This window comes from Bidens hawaiensis, unplaced genomic scaffold (assembly GCF_021521415.1).
Source record: "Bidens hawaiensis isolate Kalapana, Puna unplaced genomic scaffold, B.hawaiensis_p1.1 tig00011228_1, whole genome shotgun sequence".
In the NCBI taxonomy this organism is placed as follows: Eukaryota; Viridiplantae; Streptophyta; class Magnoliopsida; order Asterales; family Asteraceae; genus Bidens; species Bidens hawaiensis.
The window spans coordinates 251,471-274,868 of record NW_027491873.1 but is presented as its reverse complement, the minus strand read 5'-3'; the positions used below and the strand labels follow the sequence as shown (position 1 = coordinate 274,868).

The following is a 23,398-nucleotide window of genomic DNA, read 5'->3' as shown; positions in this document are numbered from 1 at the left end:
TTCGGTTTTTCTTTAACTGTGTTATATTTTATGGTTTTATTGGTTCTGCAACCTTGTTTTAAAAAGCGCAAATGAGGCGTAAGCATTAGAGACAGTGATATAAAATTAAAGCACTTCAGATGATAGTCATTTGACATCAAAATTCAAAACAAACATTCACTGACTTTATATTAGTGTTTTAACTTAACTGAAAATATGTTAAAAGAATACATTAGGTCATAAGAATGGTTCTTATGATATTGTATGTTATATGGTTATTGGCTTGTGGCCCAAGTACTTATAAAGGTGCAACCAGCTAATATACATAGTGACAAACTGACAAATGATCTCTTCATTTATCCTCCTTATGTAATGATTAATAACCAGTCTCACGCAATTTTTTGTCATTGTGGTGATAGAAACGCGTCATAATAGACTCTAATAATAGACTATTGATTGCAACGAGTCTGGGGGTTGGGCGGTCTAACCAGGTTTGGGCAAATTTGTGTAGAGCTTACACAAGATTTTGAACTGAGGTCTCTCAATATACATGTAAAAAACTTTACCAACTCTTTTTTTAACAGCCTTTACCAACTCTTATAGAACAATACTAGATCATTGGTGTTTCATTTCTACCTATATCAAGTTAATACCCTTTCTATTACTTAAAATGGAGTTTTCATGTTCTTTTTTAAAGAAGTATAAAAGTTCTTTTATTTTATTTTATTTGAAATACAAGTCACATAACAGCATAGCAATGGTAAACTTCTTAATTAGATATAGTATTTAAAATGTATAGAATTTGTGGGAATGTTTGAACATTTATTAGATTAACTATGATGTTGTTGGGTTTTTTATCCCAGTTCGATCGAATCGTCCACCACTGAACCAGTAAGACGTCCAGTCTGGGCATGAAAACATTGATAAACATAAGTATACATTTGTGGGTACATCGTACTTAACTGTTAGCCCACAGTACCTATACGTTCTCCTCAGTCCTCACTTGCCACTAGCAATTGAATAAGTTAAAAGAGTGGCTCTATGTATTTTTTTTCGAACGGCACAAGAATTGTTTGTGATTATTAGAGGAAATGATTTGTAAATATTTGTATTAATTGTGATTATCTTATTTCCTTGTATTCAATTATTGACTCTCCATAATTATACTAGAGATCTTTGTAATTCATCTATTATAAATAATAATCCTTAATACCTCAAACATCATTAAGGTTGATTTACTACAGTGATATACTTCGATTGGAGCTTTGCTTTTTTACAAATCATATATCGGGCTTTTACTATCTGCCAAAATGATATCTAATCCAATGGTTACTTGGTGTGTGTTATAAGTTATATTTATTTGACCCTTTCTATTTACTCATTTATAATACGTTTGATCTTTTCTACCGGATGAAATCAAATAAGATTATTAAATCCACGTGAATGATTATCATCCCCTTTGTATGTAAAAGAAACTATTAATGTCAAGAAGTATTAGCTTAAAGCTCCACTTTACTACAACGAACACTTTTAATTGAAAACCTTGAAAATATACACATCAAAATGTATACTAACAAACAAGAGATAAATGTAAAAAAAATACTTGACATTCTTAAATTTTTACCGACATTTGACTGACTAGCGTCTCATTGTTTCAATACAAAGAGACACAAAACTTAGTTGAAACAATTGGAATGGGTATGCAAATTCGGGGTCGTCTCTGAGATTCTCTAAAAATTTGAGGACCCGGAGCTAATAGAAAATGGGCATCCAATATAAATACTCATTAACTCCTATATAATAAGTAAATAATACGACGATAATTATGATAACAATAAACAAAACAAAAGTATAGTGTCAAAATAGTTTAATTTAAACAATTAAACGAATGTTGAAATTATCCTACCTTTTTCTTTATTTTAAATCAAAAAGTCTTGTTCTTTTAATATATAAAAGAAGATAATATAACTATTAACACGAGTTCTAATAAGAATTAAACTCATGTCATATACCCTATTAATGAGAATGAAGAAAGCAATAGCTCTTTATCATTTTTAGTTTATATTGAACAATGGACCTAAAACCTAATGAGATCTAGAGTTACTTTAAACAAATAAAAACAAAAAATAAATAAAGAAAATAAAAGGTAGATGCAAGATTTGAACCTCTGTATGACATTTAGATGAAGAGGGTTGGTTTTACAGTTGAGCTAGGTCAATATATTGAAACATAATATGAATGTCGGAAATTTTTGTGGACCTTAGAAACTATTGGGCCTAAGGTTGTAGCCCTCTCTATCCTACGTACGGGCCGGGCCTGTGCAAATCCATTAAGTTTCTCATAGTGAGAAAGAATATCTATGTGCGGTTGAATTTCAACATGAATACATGATAGATGAGATTTCTGAGAGATATAGCACAACCTTTTGTTTTGGGAAGAAGAGTATTTATGCTTGTTCCTAGTTTGAATCGTTGTGTCATGTGTAATTTTGATCAGTTTATCTGTCATAGTATCATAATATATTATTGGTGTTAAGTATTGATCATGGTACCTAGCTCCAATCATACACTTGGGTATGTTTGGTTGAAAGAAATGAAATGAAGGGGGAACAGAATGGGAGAAGGAATAGACTAGACAAATGAATGAAATGGATCATTACCATTCCTTTGTCTTGTTTGGTTAACATATGGGAATGGAATGGAATGAATAATTACTTTATGTTGTTTGGTATCCGAAAAAATTTTTAGGAATGAAATAGAAATAACAAAAATATTCCTATCCCAAAATACATATTTTTTTACCAAAAAAAAAACTGAAATGGTGACGGTGGTGGTAGCTCTAGAGATGAAAATGGTGGTGGCGGTGACGACGGTGGTTGTGGTGGCGGTCAGGCAGCAGGGGTGGTGGTTGTGGTGGTCAAGCGATGGTAGCATTAGTAGTGATGGCGGTGGTAGGGTGGTGGTGGCGGTTATGGTCGGGTGGCGACGGTGACAGTGGTTTCCGTGGTTATGGAGAAGATGGTGGCGGTGGTAGCTTTGGTGGTAAGGTGGTGGAGGAGGTGGTGATGGCGGTGGTGGCGGCGACGGTGGTGGTGGTCAGATGATGGTGGTGGCTATGGTAGAGGTGGTGGTTGTTGTTAGATGATAGTGTTGTTGAGAAAGTAGGTTGAAGGTGGAATTGAATGAAAAAAAAGAAGTGGGGTGGGAATGAATGGTTTTGATGGAATAGGATTCCATGTGTAATGGATGATTTTATTCCATTATGCAACCAAACACCTATTATTTCATTCCCATGTAATGATCATTCCATTCCGCCTGTCATTACTGCATAACAAACGCTACCTTATTGTTTTGCTGATGTAATACATTACAACGCTTGTGCTTCGGAGTGGAGTTTGGTTCTGGATATATGGGTCTTGATTTGCGTAGGTCCTCATCAGCTAGACCTCTAATATATGAAATTCATGGAGTATGAGCTTCGAAGACGTGTATGAGTCTATTGTGAGATTTGAAAGAGGTGTAAATAATCTCATGTTTTGTGTATTGCCCGATAATATTCTCACTTTTAAAAATATCCACCAATGGTCCAACATTTTTTCTCTCAATGAACCTCTGTTAAAAAACATTTAATGTCGTTAAGGTTTTTTCGGAATTCAAATTGATGTTTTAGGGCTTTTTATCAGAAGAAAGATACGAGTCGACTGATGTAAAACTTATCTCGAAACGGTGATTCCAATGGCTTGACTTTGTTAATTGGAAACTCAAACACCTTAATCGAAGCACTGTTCCGTCATTTGGATCATCGTTTCGATATCAGTTTTACATTAACCGCTTGTATCCTTCTTCCGATCAAAAGTCCTAAAACATCGGTTTGAAATTCAGAAAAAAAAAAACTAAACGACGTTAAGTGTTTTTTAACGAATGTCATTAAAAGAAAAATAGTCGAAATATTGAACCTGTGATAAAGATTTTTAAAAGTAAGATTATTATTCAGAAATACACAAATATGAGATTATTTATTTTTTATTTACTTTAAACTAAAATAAAATAAAATCATTTTTTTGTTACACCTCTTCCGTCTATCACGTTTTCCATTTAAAAAAGGGGGAAAAGAAAGAAAGAAACAAACAAACAAACCCTAATTTTAATTTACCCTATTACTCACCGTTCTTTATCTATCGGCAGAACGACGAGCACATCATTACAGTTCTTATTATGCTCAAAACATTTTATTTTTATTTTTTACATTCCAAATCATAAATCCTTTTTACCTTTCATATAATTTTCAACCTTTTTTTTTCAAAACAATTTTTCTTTCTGTTAATCGCGATTCGTGCCCTAATCTATAATAATAATAATTTGTTGATGGTTGTTTTTGTGTGTTAGGGTTTCAATTTCAAGCTTACTAAATTATATAATTTCATTTCTATTCTTCCAAGGATTCGTCTTATCAACCGACCAATCAACATTGTCAGTGAGTACTCTACTTTACATGTAGTTTAGGTTAGTTTAGTTTAATTGTTAGTTAATCAGCAAGCTTTGATTTTTAAATGTTTTTGCTGTTTTAATTAGCATGGAGGATGGAATTTAATCATATTTATTCACTTAGCTCTTCATTAATTGGGGGTTATATGTAAAAGATTAGGTCTTTTAACCTCATTGTTGTCTTGGGTCTGTATAGCAGTTAGAAGATGTGCTCAAAGTATCTGTATGATGATAATACAGAGTTTTATTAAATTGAAATAGGCACTTGTTAATACATTTTTGTATTAGGAATGTACTGATGCAGTTAGAGCAGGCATAAACTGAAAGAGAGACAATTAAATTAGGGATTTAGTTTCTTTTTCGCTGTTGTCATGTTGAAGATTTGTGTTAAAGTCGATGTTTTTTTTTAAACTGGTGTTTTTTTATAGGGTGCTTTTAATCTTGTTTAGTATACCTACGTAAATGGTTTTGTAATGTGGTTTAATTGTGAGGTTATAGCAAGACGACACGTTTTTTCTGTTTCTGAATTGGGTGAATTACATATACCCTTTTATAAACTTGCAAAATTACATATTTCCCTAAAGCACAACTTTATAATGCATAATGTGCAATGCTTTTTAAGCATGATTTGGGGAAATATCTAACTTTGCTAGTTTACCAGTGCCGGGGGATATATGAAGTTGCATCTTCTGAATATGGTTTCTTTTGCTTTACATATCTTGGATATATGATTAAGTTTTGCAATATGGTTAATGTTTGTGTTTGGTCTTTCACCATGATCCAGGTTTGAAAAATGGGAGAAAAATCAGATAGCAAAAAAGCATCTTCACCATATGTTGTCCTTGAAAACCGACCCCTTGATCAATGGAAAGTTACCGAGCTGAAAGAGGAACTTAAGAAACGGAAATTAATGACAAAGGGGTTAAAAGAAGAACTTGTTAAACGATTGGATGAAGCTGTACGGGCTGAAATGGATGAAGTTAATAAAAATCTTGAAAATGACTTGAACGAGGCCCAACCTGAGGTTCAATCTGATGACGCAGAGAAGACTACGAATGCCACTGATCACACACAGGGCAAAAATGAAATATTGGAGAAAAATGATACTGTAGAGGATACAGTTCATACAGATGATGGTATGCAGTCATTAACTGAAAAAACGGTTACAGAAGGTGAAAGTGGTATTGGTTCTACTCAAGTGGAAGCTATTCAGGTGGTTAAAGAGGTTACAGTTGAAACCACTGTTATGGTAACTGAAGTATCTACTGGTGATCTGAACCAGCTGCCAAGGTCTTCTGAACAAGAAAGTGCCAAACCTGATTCATCAGATCTCATCAGTGGCAAACAGGTAGATGAGGTCAGCAAAACACAATCTGATTCTATTTCTATTGATACTGTCTCAATTACTGAAAAGAACGAACTAAAGGATAACGTAATTGCTGATAATGTTAAATTAGAAATAGATGATAAGCCTACCAACATGATCCTAGATGATAGCAAATCCGAATCAGTTGAAGCTGCTGAAGAGAAAGATGTCAACAAAGTTGAAAGTAAAGACCTTTTTAATGAAAAAGATAATGTAATCGCTACTGATATCAATTTAGGGTTAGATGCTAAGTTTGAGAATGATCCACTCAAAGAAAAGGTTAACGATGCTGAAAATGTTGACATTATTAAGAAAAACGATAGTGGGGATGTGGGTTCTTCTGAAAAGTTAAATTTGGATAGAAGTTCTGGTGATGATTCAATGGAAGATGATGCTTTAGAAAGCAAGCAAATTGATTCAAAGTTTAGTTCTGAAGAAGTGGGAAATAAAAGTGAGAAAATTGAAGTGAAGGAAGATATTTCTGTTGATGTTATGGTTGAAGATGCCCCTGCTGACAAGGATTTTGTCGCGGTTGATGATAAAACTCGTCTTAATGTGACATCCACTAAAAGAATGCCTCTTGGTAAGTTTGATATCATCTGTTTTAACTTGATTGTGAACCTTATTTATAGTTTAACTTTATAATGTTGCAATAACAGACCAGGAAAAAACAGTTGAGAACAATGACACAATAAAAAGGCAGCGCAGGTGGAACTCTGAAAACCTTACATCTCCCAAACAAACCACTAATCACTCTGCTTCTACTACACCAAAAGATGCATTTCAGAACCCAGCCAAGCACGCCATTTCGAGATCCGAGTCTACAAAAAGTCTAGATTCACCCAAGGAACGAGTCGGTAAGTTATCACCTGTCATTATTTTTTTTGCAATTTGGTAATATTTTTCTAATTATAAACTTTGATCTCTTTTGTATCTTCAGTCCCGCCTTCTTCAAAGACTCCAACTACTTCTCTTAGAATTGATAATTTTCTGCGCCCATTCACTTTAAAGGCTGTGCAAGAGTTTCTTGGTAAAACGGGTACAGTTGTTAGCTTCTGGATGGATCAGATCAAAACTCACTGTTATATTACAGTAAGTGAAAGAACCATTTAAAAATGAAATGACAGCACTAATATGTTTACAATTTTGAAAATGGAAAACTGTAATTTGGCTGTTTTTAACTGCAGTATGCATCAGTGGAAGAAGCTGTAGAGACCCGAAACGCTGTATGCAACCTACAATGGCCGGTGAACGGTGGGCGTCTTCTGATGGCTGATTTTGTGGACCCGCAAGAAGTTAAGAATCGGGTTGACCCGCCTCCACCATCTCCAGCCAACACCTTACCGTCACCTGCCACCACTATACCGACACCTACAGCCACCATCCAACCTCCGCAGCCCTCTCCCAGACTGAAGCAACAGCTTCCTCCTCCACCTACCCTCCCACCTCCACCACCACTGTCTAACCCACCAGCAGCAAGAAACCGTGCAGCACCACCACCGGAGAAGATCGATCCACCAGTTGTTACATTGGATGATCTTTTTAAGAAAACAAGGGCCACTCCTCGTATCTACTACCTACCGCTTTCTGATGAACAAGTGGCGGCAAAACTGAAGGCTCAAGGGAAACCCAGGAATCATTAGGGCTTGCTTAGGTGAATGTAAGATAATGGTAGTGGTATGATATAATCACTTGTTTGCGTGTCTGCAGGTGATGATGCATTTAGGAACGGTTTGAGCAAAGGCGGGCCCGGAAGAGCTTGATCGTTTGTTGACGAACATAAGTTTTTCTTTTTTAATCCAAAACTGAGTTTGGACCTGGATCCATTTCCTATATTGGGATTTTTCTTTTGAGCGGATTAAGTTCACATTATCGTTTATGTTTTTGTATGTGCACATTTTGATTGTGGTAGATTGTTTCTTTTAATATGGATCTTAATCGATAAGACCTTAGACCGGTTTATGCTGTTTCAGGATCTGCTTGTGTAGTAATCTTTTCTGTGATTGTATGTCTTTTACCTGTTTCTTTTTAGTTAAACCTTTCAACTCAATTCGATTACCCGTTAAACACAAACATAACCCGAATCAACCATATATGTCTAAATGGGTTGAAATTGTGATAATTATTATTTCCAACAGTTGAACAAGTTACAGATACAGAAGCTAACATTTCATCAAGGCCTTTCTGTTAATGAAATCCTTAACAAATAGAGGCATATGGTACATAATAGCCATTATCGTGGAGTACTGCCCCAAAGAGAACCAAGCTGGGGGGTCTTCTTTCATGACCGCAGCCACAACCTTGTTTGCAAACTCTTCCGATGGAATTGCCTTCGGACCTTGTGAATAATAGGCTCGTTCTTTGATCGTGTTTTCGTATTTCTTGTATATTTTCCATTCTGGCATCTTGTTGTAGCTTGCTACAGCTGCATTTCCAATGTTCGATTTCACAGATCCGGGCACAATGTTAATCACATCGATACCAAATGGCTCCAGTTCCAACCTGTGCATTTCAGAAGTTGATTATATCGCCAAAGGTTAACCGGGTCTATCAAAACAGTTCGGGTAACAAACCTTAATGAGTCCGTTAGCGCGTGTAAAGCAGTTTTAGATGCAGTGTAGACACCTGACCATGGTCCAGGTGCCATAGCAGTCACACTTCCAATGTTCACAATCTTTCCCTTATTTCTTGATACCATGTGAGGAACAACTGCTTGAATTAACCTCATGGAACCTAAGTGCAGCCCATAAAAAAGAGAGAATGTAATCTAGTTAGTGCTCAACAAGTAACACCTATCAAATAAATTCACGAAAATATTCATTTTGTCCGAGAAAATTAAACAATAATCTTGACTTTTTAAAACTATCAATCAATCAATCATGGCGCGGAATTGTCTTTTGGCACAACGAATTTCAATCCGTCACAACATATTCAATCACGTTGAAGCACCATATTGGACCTGGCGCAACAGATCAGCGTAGGGCGCAACATAAGATTTTAATCGAGGGTCTAATCTGCCAATGATTGGTGACATGTGTTTCATGTGACTAGCGGAAATTATTATAAAGTAGAACTTGAAAACTAAGTTTATTTTGTTAATAACCTCAACTCAAAGTGTGATTTTCCCTAAATAACATAATTATTATCTCAAGATCATAACTATAATCATCAAATTCAAAATTCATTTCTTTTATGTTATCAATAATTCAATACCAACAAAATCATACAAACCAAATCAACCTCATTAACTTTAACAAGAAACAATACCGTAAACATTCGTGTTAAACGTATGCTCAATTGACGAAAGAGGGATTTCAGCAAGAGGACCGATACACTGAACTCCAGCATTATTAACAACAACATCAATGCGCCCGAACTTATCCATCACATTCAAGACAACCTCTCGAACGCTCTGATCCGATAACACATCAAGCTCTTGAAGAAAGTACACATCAGGATTATTGTTTAAATCAGCCATAGACGAAACTGAGCGTGCCGTTGCGACAACCAAACAGTTTCTGGCGGCAAAAGTGCGGGCGAGGGCGTTTCCGATACCGCCAGAGGAGCAGCCGGTAACAAGCACTACCTGTTTGTGAAAAGGCTCCATTGAAAATGGTGGTGTACAAATGTAAAGGACATTGGTAGATATGTTTCTGATGTGTGAGTTAGGAAGTTTTGCCGTATAGGGGACCACAGTTAGTTAAAGACAAGAGTGTCGTGTGGTCCAGTTGATATGTACTAGGATTATGTTTATTAATATAGGATTGTGTACGAGGATTCCTAAGAGCATCGGTAACGGTGGCCCGACCCAGTAATACGTCCGTATGACCATTTCTTCATATCCACGTGGCCGTATGACCGTCATCAGTGTCTAGGTAGTGTCATACTTTCACCATGTCATATTATCAACCCAACTCTACTACTTTCGGTAAACGTGAAAATAAGACAAGTATTATTAATTTTAGTTTATGTCAGACTGTAATATTTTGTTTCATACTCAGACTCGGTCGTTTACCTGTTTGGTACCCAATTACCCGTTATCCCACATATATCAAGTAATACTCGTTAATTTATTAAAAATATACCTTTTAAGATTCCAAAATCTCATATCCGTCTCAAATGTTTCAGGTTTCTGATTATTTCGATCAGATTCAAGCTTGTTTGCTGTCCCTACTACCCAACCCAAAGAAGAATTGTTTGTGTTCATACTATACGACACAAGAAACTAAAATATCCTCGTCATATATGCTTCACTTAAGGGTAAAAATGTTAAGAACATTTAAGAAATAAAGAGTACAATTTTGAAAATCTGAATATTTTATTTCAAAACATATTAATATACATTCACTTTCTATAACAGCTAAAGTCCTGTACGATTCATGAAATAATTGTACTCTTAACACCTCATGTATTAAAAGTTGTAAGTCGCACTACATTTGACCATTTTAGTAAGAAAGTGACAATTAAATAATGAAAATATTACATTCATTTAATCAACTAAAATCCATTTTATCAATAAAAGGTATTGATGCCAGTGGCACGTCAATTACACCCTGTTGGGTTATTATAGGAGGCCAAGCGTCTTAAGCTGCTGGATGTGTTCTGGTGGGAGAGGTGGTGGGGCCCAATCAAATCCGGTTGTCTCACCGTCAACATCCTCCACCACGTATTCCTGTGTTTTATATACAAATTCACAATTTATACGTCAACAGACTCAAATTCACAGGTTATGTTTTCTCTCCAAGCTTCAAATTTTTTATATTTATTAATTATCTTTGTATTTGAAAAAGATAATAATAATAATAATAATAATTAAAAAAGGAAAAGTGGAAAAAAAGGTATAACTGTACATGTGAGATGTGACCGTTGCATAGAGTATTAGAGTGAAAGATGCTGATGTCGCACTAAGTTGGCAAAAGATGCTACAAAATGAAGGGTACCGTTGCGCATAGTCAAAAGGATAATTTCTAATAGTAAGACTATTCACAACGGCCGTCTTTCGCATTGGAGCATAATTTTTCAACTCAAAGCTATTTCTACATCTTCACTCCATCTCATTACGCAATTGTCACTATTCACTTTCACTCTGTCTTTCACTTTCTTCTCTACATATTTTTCTTTTTCTTAACACTAATTACATATTTATACAAAAAGTAAATACAATGATAGTAAATATATTTATTATAATAAATAAAAATAATTAAATATATAGGCTCGCGAGCCAACTCGGGCTCAATTGGACTTGTTTATTAAACAAGCTTGTTTTTAAGTTCGAGTTTGAACTCGAGCTCATTTCAGCTTAACCCAACTCAAGCTTTTAGCGAGCCAATCTCATGTGCTTGGCTCGTTAACACCCCCCAGTATTGGACCCATTACCAAACCCACCCATTTCTACGCCAAGAATAAATGCAACAGAAAGATTGATATGACTTACTTTGGTTAGCATTCTTTTAGCTAATATGTGATAATGGCGCTGCCAAATCCTTTGGCCAACCATAGTAGCCACGAGCACGCTGTAGAATATGCCTATGACAGTAAACAGTCCAAGCACCACTAAGGCCATTATAAATATTAATGGTAAGCCAGCTTCACCTGCACCACCTAAGCAACCACACTCACCAGTTGCACTCGCGCAGCTTTCAAAACAAGTTGTGCAGTCGGTCCACACACAAAGAGTACCAGGCAAATGACAGTCTGCACAAACACTGCAACAAACATATGTTCAAAACTTATCCCCAAAACAACAGACTTAACATTTTGATCCGTTATACGGTTTAAGTTGACCCAAATGAACCTTTTTTTTACCCAAATCAACTTATTTTTGACGAATAGGTCATGAATCATGATTACAATGCTTATTCAAAACAATTAGAAGGTGAAGGATTAAAGAAGAAGTGGTACAAAAAGGAAAAAATATTGATAATGATATTTTATATAGTCAATAATATGTAATGATGAAATTTTACCCGGGTTGACAGCAACAAAGACACAATTCTCGACAAGGCTGAGCAAGATCGTTACGGACTCGTTGATCATAACAAGTTATAAAGCATCCCGATAGACCGAGTAGTGCAAAAAACAATAGTGCACCTGCAGACAAATGGTAATAATATGCGATAGTTATAGAGTTATACCATGCAGGATAAAGGGACTAGCAAGAGGTAGTTACATCAAATTGAGGATTAACTATCAATCTTAAATCTAGCACAACCACATAACTTGCCATCAAAAAGCATGTGATGTGTGGATTCTAGTCATTCTACATCTCTCGGAAATAAACATCAGTTATATCTTACAAAAAACAAACAGCTATAGAAGAAACACACACACACACACACATATTCACTTATTTTGTGTATTTATCTAAGACTTTAACATGACCATTACAATTCATGGTCAGTAATTGAATTTATAAACATACGTGCAGATAAATTTATGTGTATTATTATAAACATCTACACACATGTAGATTGACTATACTTCCCTGATCTCACGGGCTTCCTTGTAAACCTACTCGGTTGTTGTCATAATGTCTTCCTATATGATATGCTATTTGACATCATGAAAATAATCAATGACTGAAGCTTGTTAGCATGATAATCATGGAACCAAAAGACTCATGAAACTTCCCATTTAGTCTTTTCTAAGGATCCCAATCAAACTGCATAGATATCAACGCATTCTATACTTGATTGCAGGCTTAGACAAATTTAGAGTTATAATTATCCTCTTATACATTTTTAACTCACACGAATTCTTCCTTAAAACAAACCTCAAGTTCTAAATATAACTTTTGGAAAAACACAAAAAATAAAGAAATAAACTAAAGAAGAAAACACCAACATAATGGACCTAAGACTTCCTACTATTTGGAGTCCATATTAGTATCTGAAAGCTTACCACATAAGTAGTAGAAACTGGCTTCACTATCAAAACCCCAAGCAAGACGAAGCCAAAACTTCTGATATCCATCAATTAGATACACCAAATATGCCAATGAAGAAATCACCTGTAGAAAAAAACAATATGGTTATTATTTGCTAACATAATCTTCATGTGAGAAAACAGTATCAAAATATAGACCACGTGACGTACAAGCTGTACAGATAGAAAGATAAACAATATATCTCGGGTCACAAAGAAACGAAACTTCATGGTTCTCCACTTCCTATCAGCAAGAACATGAACCCTCAAATGATACGGAGCCTTGCATGTTGTGCAATGAGCAAATGCAAACCCTTCCTGCAAAAAACTCATAAAATAAAATCATAATTTCTTACTTGAACAACACAGTCGTAAATTTACATAACAAGACATCAACAAAGAAGCAAAATTTACCTTCACGGACCGCCAGTGATCAAGGCACTCCCGGTGAACATACTTAGATGTCCCTCTGCACTTGCAGGGTGCAATAAAATCTCTACCTGTCGCAAATAAACAAAAGATATATTTACTGAAAGCATATGTCTATTTCCAATGTATCATTGAGCAGCACAAATATGATTTAACTGAATGTGCTATAACAATTACTGTTTACATAAAGTTCAGGCACCTTAACCAAACTGCTTATATTCACTGCAAACTTGCTAATCTAAATCTTAATCTTTTTATCTGGTCATTGTTCCATAAACACTAGACAATGGCAGTTTGCTTCTTTCTAATTATTTACAATACTAAGTTGATAAAATGTTGCATAATTTAAATAACCTTACAAATACCATAATCCCAATTTTTATGCAAACCCTAGCATCGTAACATTGTAACGGAAAACAGGAATCGCCTTAATAAACTGAAAAGATATGATAATTACCTATGTATCATTAAGCAGCACAAAAGTGATCAAAATGAATGTGGTATAACAGTTACTATTTGCATAAACCTAAATCAAATTGCTAACATTTACCGCAAGCTTGCAAAACTTAAACTTGTTAAAATGTTGCACTATTTAATTAACCTTACAAATACCATAACCCTAAATATTTTAGGCAAACCCTAGCATCATAACATTTAAAAGAAAATCAGTAAATCACGTTACTAATCCAGTATAATATCAGCATAAACAACAAACTAAACCTAAAAAACATCACAAATTGAAATTTAACCTAAACCTAGAAGTGAATTAGTACGAGTAAGAAATAGAGTAGTAGTACCATCGGTTTCGAGACAAATTCGACACTGAATCTCTTCTCCAGGACCGGCTTCTAAGTCGATGATGTTGCTGCTTGGTTCAATGTTGAGTGATGGTGCAACCAGAGGCGATGGATCAGCGTGATCAGCCATGGATGATTAATATCAATTTGTACAATTGAAGGATTAATAATAATATTTTTATTGTGATTGGATTTGGTTACAGAGTGGTTGTGTGCATCGGTTTCAACATTGCATTCAATTCAATTGGGATTTTGGGAATTATGAATTAGAATTACGAATTGATCGTACAACAAGCAAGCAAAGCAAGCACTCTTGTTGATTCACGCCAAAAGCTATACCAATAATATTATTATTATTATTATGTTTGGTTTGGTCAACTGGTGCACGGACAGGAGTTTGGCATTTCGTCAATGGTGCCTGGATTAGACCAAGATTAGTGGTAACTAAGTTCAATGGGACGTTTTTCAAAATATGATATCAAAGTCAATAATTGCAAGTTTTGTAAAAAGCAGGTAGTGATAAAATGTCTCATAACTGTCTTTCAATCATTACAAAATTATTATCTTTTGTAACTTCTTAATATAAATATAAATTAAAAATAAAAAATAATTGATTGGAAAACTACCCCTACGTTGTGTTACTTGTGTAAACCCATCCAAAACTAACCTCAAAACTAAAAGGTGTAACGGTGTTTACCAAGTTTTGGAGCTAGTTTTCCTCCCAAAACATGACCACTACACTACGTGTGCTCTTAGTGATCGGAGTGAGCTTTTTGAAGGTTGAATGAACATTTGTAAATCTTTATAAGTTTGTTGATATTGATATGGATGATTTTTTTTGGTGTATAAATATTTGTTTTTGAAACCACACTGGTAAATGAGTTATTTTGTCGATTCATTACTTGAATAGGCTTTTAAAATTGAATGCATGCATAGTAACCATTACTGACTTGATGTCGTTTAATGCTTACTTGAATGAAAGAGAAGATCTAACACAAAAATTCAAGTTAAATTTAAGCCAAGATTAAATTTAACATAGTTAAGATTTGAGAAATGTAACATTCCCAAAAATTTCAATCAAAAAATGACATGTTAGTAAAACTAAAGGGATTTAAAAATAAAAATCTTGATTTATTGACCCATCGCGATACGCGATGGGCATAGCCAAAAAGGCCATCGCGATAAGCGATGGTCCTTGATGACACATCAACACGTGTCACCCGGAGGCGACACGTGGCAGGCCACGTGGCAACACGTGGCAGAGGGTGTTTAAGAAAGTGACACGTGTCCGCCACGTGGCGACACGTGGCACTCTCTGAGTAAAACATGTCATCGCGATACGCGATGACCAAAAAGAAAGGTTCCATCGCGTATCGCGATGGGACCACTTTTCAGCTATAAATATGAGGTCTTGGCACATTCATTTTCACACCAAAATTCCACTCTCTAGAAACTTTCTCTCTCTACCTCGGTTTCCGTGGCACCGACCCGACTATCATCATCTCGTAACCCGTACCATATACCAACGACACCTCGAAGTTCGTACCGACAATCCCGGCGACCGGCTTACCTCGTTTTGCGTGCCGACCTCGTAACGCGTGACGACCCCGTAAACCGTGCTGACCCAAGACGACCCGACGTCTCGCCTCGAAGTACGTGCACGATCCGGCGTCGAAGTGCTGCCCGATCTGCGTGCCGAGGAGTTGTTGATCAAGATTCTCAATATACGTGCAAGCGTCGAAGTGCTGCCCGAGAATCTAGAAAATAATAAGCTAAGCAGTGTAGGGGTTCTGTCCAAATAAAATATTAATAAAATAATAAATGCTTAGACCCTAGTCAGGGGTATAGCCTAGACCAAGTTAAATTAAAAGATAATAATAAAATAATATTTCTTTATAATTAAAGAAATACAAAATTTTATATAAACAAATGTTATAACTAAAAACTTAACTTCTTTATGGTTAAGAAATATAAGTATTCATATACATGGGGATATAGTTAAAATAATATTTCTTCAAGAGTAATAAAGATAAGTTTTACCTACAAGAGGTATTGTTAAAAAAAATAGTGTTTCTTTATGATTAAGAAACATGAGATTTTATATATACAAAGGTTATAGACATATGACGTTTCTTCTTGAAAAAGAAACATATCATAGACATTTCTTCTTGAAGAAGAAACATATCACATGATTAGCCAATAAAGAGAAAGGATTCATGTCCAAATATTTTATACAAACAAATGATTAATCAAGGTTTAAGCTATCAAAACCAGACTAAAGGTCTGTAGCCGAATAAAGAGACGATCCGGGTATTTATATAAACCTATTTTATTATAGGTCAATCATTCAATCAATCATTCATTCACAAAGGTTTTCAAACGAGATCACCACCTCATTCAGAACAGACAGTCACAGGTGAATACGTTAAACCTTTTTCAGTCAAGATAAACGGGTTGTTTATCTTAAACAAAGAAAGTCAAATAAAGATTTATGGGATTACGTGATCCCTATTAAAATACAAGATATAAAATAAAAGCAACTCAGACCGAGTACACATGTGTCTTGATCCAAACATAATCAATCTAGTCTATCAGTCAAGGCTACGTGACCGCAGACTAGAGATCATAATAAAAGTTCTCCAATGGGCATTAGTTCCCAATGGGCGTCAGTTCCCGTAGAACCGTAATTGTGTGTGTACGGCAAGTGGTACAAATCCCATAAGAGACGTTTCTGCTGAGGGTGTTTCATGAAAACTATATTGTCAGTCAAAGAAATATTTATAAAATGTTTTTAGAGTCAACGATTCACCGGCATATCGCTGACGTATTTCCCCCCCCCCCCCCCCCAAATATTACAGGGAATAAAGTTAGTAGAGGTAGCATGGAATTATAGCCAACTCATGGAGATAGATGCTCGCAAGGTAGAGATGGCTCAATATTTTTATTAAAATATTGCAAACAATATTTAAACAAAGTTTTATAAATAAAACAAAGGTTTGAAAATCAAACCCTCGAATATCTGTTATTCGAGAAGCTTTCTATTAAATCAAATATATTATTAGATTTTACAAATAAACTAATGTTTCAAAATATAAACTAATATTTTATTATAAACTAAAGACTTCCGCTAAAACTCTGATATATTTTCAAAACAGGTACCAACTACTGGTCACACGCCTAAGCTTTAAGTGAGGATGTGACAAGAAAATAGTGCCCTTGCCCTTGTTTATAGCTTTACACTCATAAGTCATTATGCCAAGAGACTAGTTTTTATAAAAATCATTTAACAATTTAATTTTTATACATAAGAGATGGTTGAGGTAAAATTCCCTGCAAATTACCTTTCATTCTGACTCTCGCTGATACTTCATAAACTTCTCTAACAACATTTCGCGTGTACCCCCCTTTCAAGCATTGTTGTTGCATTTGAGATTCGAGTCTACGTCCAACAGTTATATTCCAGATATATCGTTGTTACTTCATTCATTTATGTCTTAACTTATAATGCATATATACTATATAATTTTTTTTGTTGTTATCAATCCTGACCTGCCCCTATGCAAACCATGTCATGTTTACCAAAACCGACTCGACCGTGGTTATTATGTTGATAAACTCATAAATTATTAATTTAAAGAGCATGGATGGTTGAGTTGCTTTTCGAAGAATATGTTCGCGAACTAGATGATCAAATAAACGGTTGAAAAATTCTCTTGGTGGTGGATAATTATTCAGCCCACTCAAAAAATATTAAAGGGTCCAAAAAAAATCAAGCTGTTTTTTCTACCATCAAGCATTTCTTTCTTAAAAAAATTAATGTTCAATTTGACCTACTCTAACTTGTTACAATACGAGAACACAGTGAGAAGATTTAAAGAAGTCGTCTGTATTATATAAACCATAAACCCTAGGAGCAAATAAAATAGTGAGCAACGAGTCTGGGTTTTGAATCAGCAGCCGTCCACCATGGATTCACCTGGTTTCTGCATTTATCGCCATGGAACCAACTGATTCCTTAATCTTCATTTCCAGGTCAGCCGTTTAATTAACACTATTGAATAATAATCACCTTCCTCCATTTCACTATGCCAACATATCTTTTTTTTTTTTAATAAATGCTGTTTTATATTTAAAAATGATTTGAATCGATATAGGGAGTGCGGTGGAGGTACAATCACGGAGGATGTTCAGTACTTCATTTGGGACCAATGTATCACCAAAACAGTGAGCTTTTGCCTTTACACTTTTATTATATGAATTGTGGATTCCTAGTTACTAAGAAAACATAATTTGAATAACTCGCAAATTAGCGACCTTGCGCTCGTTTTATTTGTAATATCATATAATATTGCAAGTGAAAGGGACCTGGCGCAATCGTCTTATCATGAGTTGTCTTACTCTCAAATTGATGAATCTAGTGAATTATTAAAACTAAATGAAAAATACAATAAGATATGCAACAATCAATCAACCACCATATTAGAGTATTGACAAAGGTAAAGTTCTTCTTTAAAATTGATTTTAGTTTCAGAGTTTTCATGTGCTTGTTGTAATGGAGAATTCGCACATTGAAGCACTATCCTGGTTTCCGATTGCATTGGTAGGCTTCGTGTTGTTTTTTAACGATAAAAACAGAAAATTTACGTCTTAATCATTAGGCAATACTTAAGAGAAAATGAAAGATAAATAAACTTAACAACAATTATGAAATTTATCTTTGCTTTATAAGTCGTGAATTTATTTATCTTTTGCTCTTTTCTTAATTTCGTTTTTAATAAAATTTAGCTTTTTCTTGTTTTTGTTGTTAAAGAACAACCCGAAGCTGACCGATGCAGTTTTAAACCTAGACGGTACTACAACGTGCAGTTCTCCGTTACAGCAAGCATAATTTTGAATTTAAAAACAATTTGGTTTTAGATATTTAACTTGGTTAATACTTTTATATGGTGGTTGGCTGTTTGTTGCTTATCACATTGTTTTTTTCATTCTCGTGTTTGATGATATAGTTTTCTTAATTCACTGTTCTAAACCTGGATGGTACTGCAATGTGCAGTTTTTCCATTACAACAGCCGTAGCACGGTTTGATTCCAATTTCACTATCGACTGTATGAAGAATTTGTTGATGATTAACAGCACACTCTTTGAAAGACCAACTACCTTTAACTATGATTTAGTAACTCTTTGTTTTTGTTTTAATGCCACTTTACAGGATGGAAAAGGTCACACACCTTACATACAATCTTTCTTAAAAAAAGTTATACTTGAAGTTGAATCTGCAGCTGGTGTTGTTATTGATGAACTTTATGAACAGCTATCACTTTACATGACTTCATCGAAGGTATACACACCTTGGTTTAAAAAGGCGCGCTTGAGGCGTGAGGCGCTCGAGGCGTTTTGTAAAACGCTTTATTTTACGTAAGGCGCAAAATTACATGAGGCGGCCTGAGGCGGCGCATCAGCGGGTGAGGCGTGAGGCGTTTGAGGCGGCGCTTCATGTGATGCAGTCTAAGTTAGGTTGAAAATGTAACTGTTTAGGCCCATCTGCTTAAAATATTAACGTTGGGGCCCATCCATAAAACATTACCCAGCCGTATTATATATATCTTATCACTCAATCTTCAATTCAAACCACTCTTTAATTTTCATATTCAAAGTTTATCTTCTCCAAACGTCAGCCTTCTAGACGGTTCAAGTTTATCTTTTCCTTAGTTATTAGTCCCATCTTTTTAACTGGTTTAAACTCTTCTAATTATTAAACATCTGTTTATGATTCAAGAGGTATTTTTTTCATTATTACTTTTTACTATACGTTTTTATTTTTTTTATTATTAAATGCTTGTGTAATACATTTTTTATTTTTAATCGGCTTGTTTTTTCTAAGAATGTAAGTGTTATGCAACTTTTAAATATGTTTTTGTAGTTTTTAAACTACGTATTAAGTATTCATGTTCGGTTTTACAAATATGTTTTATCTTTATGATTGATTAACAAGTAGAATATGTCATGTATAATTGATTTTTAGTATTTTTCTAATTGAGCGCCTCACATACGTGATTCGTGAAGCTCTCGCTTCATGCCTAGCGTTTCGCGTTTCGGCTTTTTGGACCAAAACGCCTCGCCTCGCCTAACGCTTTTTTAAACCAAGATACACACTACCCTTTTCTTTCATTCATTAGGGAGCCTCAAGGGTAATTCAGGAAATTTCATTTCTTTCTGCAACAGGTTAGTGTATGCCAACAATGAAACATTAATTCATTGTTTTAGGATTTTATTTTCTATCTTTCATTTTCATTTTGGTTTTTGTGAAGATAATGTTGAAGACCGAGTTTCCCAAAGTCCAAGGAAAGTCGTTGTACCTCTTAATTGTTCACTCAACATGCTTGAAGGAGATACCGGGTGCGTATTGTCATTAGTGATACTACGTTTCATTCATTAAAACTCATTGGGTTCTATCAGTGAACTTGATTTGGTAAACTTTAATAGAGACAAAAGACAATGAGTGATTCTGTTTTTGTGGGTTTTTGGATTATATATGCATCATGTGTATTGCAATTTGCATTTGTAACAATTAAAATTTGTAACGGTGGTATGTTGTGAATTTGTGATCAGGTGTTCCATATGGCCCTCAAGCCTGTTCTTATCAGAGTTCATCCTTTCGTGTCCTGAACTATTCTCAATGAAGTCATGTTTTGAGGTAAATATACATCTCAGGCCCGGCTCTTGGGCTGTGCAATCTGTGCAAAAGCACGAGGCCCAAAAGTCCAAAGGGCCCAATGGTTTCTTAACTTCTGTATATATCATTGAGAGCATGAGGCCCAAACCCAATACAAGCTATTAATTCCGAAACACACACATGTGAAAAAGAAAGTCCTTCTGGTTGGCTTTTTAGTCTTTTAAACTGAGTGTCTGAGTATAATAATATATATTATAATTTATAAATATATTAACATATATAAAATAGATTATAAAAAAATATTATGGCGGGTTACAATCAGGTATATAATCGGGTATGTGGGCTATGTAATCGATAATTGGGTCGGGTAATCGAGAGCTTTGCTTCCCAAAATGTTAGGAGAGCCTCAAATCCGCTTAAGTTTGATCATTTTGATACACTACTTTTATTTAGTTTATTTTATAAAAATTGTATTCGTATTGTGGATTTTATATAGAATTGATGAGTTTATATAACAAGGAGGAGGCCCGAGTTTCATCTCGCACGGGGCCTAAATTTTTTTTATCGTTCTCGGGGACGGGCCTGATACATCTCTAAGCGCAATAACAGCTGTAATTAATGAAAGTTTTTTTTTTTCTCACTTGATAGTTCACATGCCAAGCTGGGATCTTATGTGCTGTAATACATGTATTTAGTTGAACTTAATATGAGCATATTTATCCAACCAGGAACTAAAGGGATATTGCACATAGTAGTGACTACACACTTTTAGGAATTGCAACAAATGTATCAAATCTTCTTTTTTTAGGTCTGGATTCGGCTAGCAAAATAATTCAAAAAAATCTTAAAAGCATGAATACCATGTGGGCATTTATGTCTTAATAGTTAATATCATGCAAGAACTCTTGACTTCATGGAAGTAATTGTGCAGGACAACCATGTTTCAAATAGTCTTGCAAGTAGTAATGGAAGATGAAATGTGTGAATTAGGAAAAAAAATCTTAGGTTATGTTTAATGTTTTCTAAATAGTGGGATTTTACTAGGTACGTTTGTTTGTTTAAATTTCTATTTGAGGCTACTGGCTACTCTACATTTATGATTAAAAAAAATTCTACCTACAGTGATATTTTATCTTCTGTGTATGTCTTGATCCATGAGAGCAGCTTGGTTCGGGTGTTGGCTTGGTTGGCATATGTTTGGCACATGTGAAACCTTCAAAGGCAAGTCTCTCTCTCTCACACACAAATTATTGGCATCTTTTATCCTGTTAGATGTTTCTCGTGTTTGCTTGTGGTTTCTACTATCTAGTTCTTGATATCTCATTACAATCTTAGTATAAACATATAAAATATATATTTACATCATATGACTTATTATGCTACTACTTTAAACTAATTCATGCAATGCAGGTGGTTTTAAGTGACGGTGACCTATCAACTTTAGCCAATTTGAAACTTAACTTGGAGCTAAATCACATGAATACTAAATTTGGTTCAAGTGAAAGCATTCTCGAGGATCCATGCAAGGTGATTTGCATCAGAAACATCTTTTTTTTATTATTATTATTGTTGCACCACACTGCCACAACTCAATCATTGTAGTAGGAATAAATGAAAATTAAAGTTCAATAAAGTAACATCCACACATGGATTATCAAATATATGTAACCAACTAGAAAACATGATATACCATGCATGCTTATATCTTGTAGAAAACGCGTCATGTGTGCCCGTGTGTTTCTGACCATGCTGTTGACTATAGGTCAAATGCTTACATCTACCTTGGGAATCTGCAGTTGAGAGTGATCTTCAAGACCTGATGCCAGATATAGTGTAAGCACTCCATATGTGTAAAAAGTTAGTGTGTCAAATGTAATTAAAAATCGGTTTTATATCCGTAATTATCTAATGTTTTGAATAAGATGATTTACGAGGTCTTTGTGCATTATAAGTACACTTCAAATGACCTTCTCATTTGACCAAATTTCGTTGATAATATTCACGCAGGCTGGGTGCTGACGTCATCTATGATCCACAATGTATTCCACACCTAGTTAATGTTATCGAGACTCTTTTGACCACAAAAAGGTCAAACTCCCTACATAAAGAGAGATTCCAGGTGCCAATAGCGCCTAATGATCAATTAAACAGTGATAGCTCAAACGAATACGAAGAGTTTGTTCTTGCATCAAGGACACAACCCGTTGCATATATTGCTTTTGTGGTTAGGAATATCAACACTTACAATTATTTTCATAAGGTAGCACAAGAAGCAAACCTCAGAGTTGTGGACATCACCGAAAATGTCAAAATATTTTATTTTCTTCCTTACATGTTATCTTATCAAAGATCCTCTGTAAGACTACTTGGGATTTATCAGGCATTTCATTAGACCAATTATATTTTTGACTATTTGTATTTGAATGATCCAAATCTGAATTTTGTAAACTTACAAAAGTTAATGTTATTTAAAATATGTTTTTCAGTTTGGTAACATTTTGGCAAGTTTTGGTTAATTAATTGATAGTTAAAATACTTGGCATTTATAGCTGCATAAAAGCCAGGCCCTGTCTAGCTGTTAGGGCCCCCCAGGTTTCACTGATTTGGTTACACAAGAAAACTGTTTTTTTCCTAAAACTATTAATGTTCTTTATATCGGTTAAGAAAAATGCACGCAAGGCTATGTCCTACACGACTAAGACGAACACTTATATTAAGGCGTAGGTGTGCATGTTCCGATTTTGT

The 23,398-nt window shown here is 34.8% G+C and overlaps 4 protein-coding genes and 1 long non-coding RNA gene across 5 annotated transcripts; 3 read left to right on the top strand and 2 right to left on the bottom strand.

Annotated features, from left to right (window-relative positions):
- Positions 1-5,552: 5,552 nt before the first annotated feature.
- On the top strand, positions 5,553-7,818 carry LOC143537552 (uncharacterized). Its single transcript, XM_077031302.1, has 4 exons — positions 5,553-6,412; positions 6,489-6,686; positions 6,770-6,921; positions 7,017-7,818. The coding sequence occupies exons 1-4, from the start codon at positions 5,602-5,604 to the stop codon at positions 7,470-7,472; spliced, it is 1,617 nt and encodes a 538-aa protein (XP_076887417.1). The 5' UTR covers positions 5,553-5,601; the 3' UTR covers positions 7,473-7,818.
- Positions 7,819-7,991: 173 nt separating this feature from the next.
- LOC143537531 (short-chain dehydrogenase RED1-like) lies at positions 7,992-9,620 on the bottom strand. The gene is made up of 3 exons (XM_077031277.1): positions 9,097-9,620; positions 8,403-8,562; positions 7,992-8,331 (listed from the first exon to the last, which is right to left on the bottom strand). The coding sequence occupies exons 1-3, from the start codon at positions 9,434-9,436 to the stop codon at positions 7,992-7,994; spliced, it is 840 nt and encodes a 279-aa protein (XP_076887392.1). The 5' UTR covers positions 9,437-9,620.
- Positions 9,621-10,237: 617 nt separating this feature from the next.
- Positions 10,238-14,260, bottom strand: LOC143537530 (uncharacterized). Its single transcript, XM_077031276.1, has 7 exons — positions 13,980-14,260; positions 13,168-13,253; positions 12,925-13,071; positions 12,730-12,838; positions 11,796-11,919; positions 11,264-11,534; positions 10,238-10,501 (listed from the first exon to the last, which is right to left on the bottom strand). The coding sequence occupies exons 1-7, from the start codon at positions 14,107-14,109 to the stop codon at positions 10,394-10,396; spliced, it is 975 nt and encodes a 324-aa protein (XP_076887391.1). The 5' UTR covers positions 14,110-14,260; the 3' UTR covers positions 10,238-10,393.
- Positions 14,261-17,933: 3,673 nt separating this feature from the next.
- On the top strand, positions 17,934-19,322 carry LOC143537529 (uncharacterized). Its single transcript, XR_013136071.1, has 3 exons — positions 17,934-18,011; positions 18,134-18,203; positions 19,190-19,322. It is a non-coding gene; the product is annotated as an uncharacterized LOC143537529 (long non-coding RNA).
- Positions 19,323-20,283: 961 nt separating this feature from the next.
- On the top strand, positions 20,284-23,069 carry LOC143537528 (uncharacterized). The gene is made up of 6 exons (XM_077031275.1): positions 20,284-20,376; positions 20,590-20,674; positions 21,818-21,874; positions 22,064-22,180; positions 22,416-22,486; positions 22,661-23,069. Exons 1-6 carry the CDS (start codon positions 20,357-20,359, stop codon positions 23,043-23,045), a joined length of 735 nt encoding a protein of 244 aa, XP_076887390.1. The 5' UTR covers positions 20,284-20,356; the 3' UTR covers positions 23,046-23,069.
- Positions 23,070-23,398: the final 329 nt, after the last annotated feature.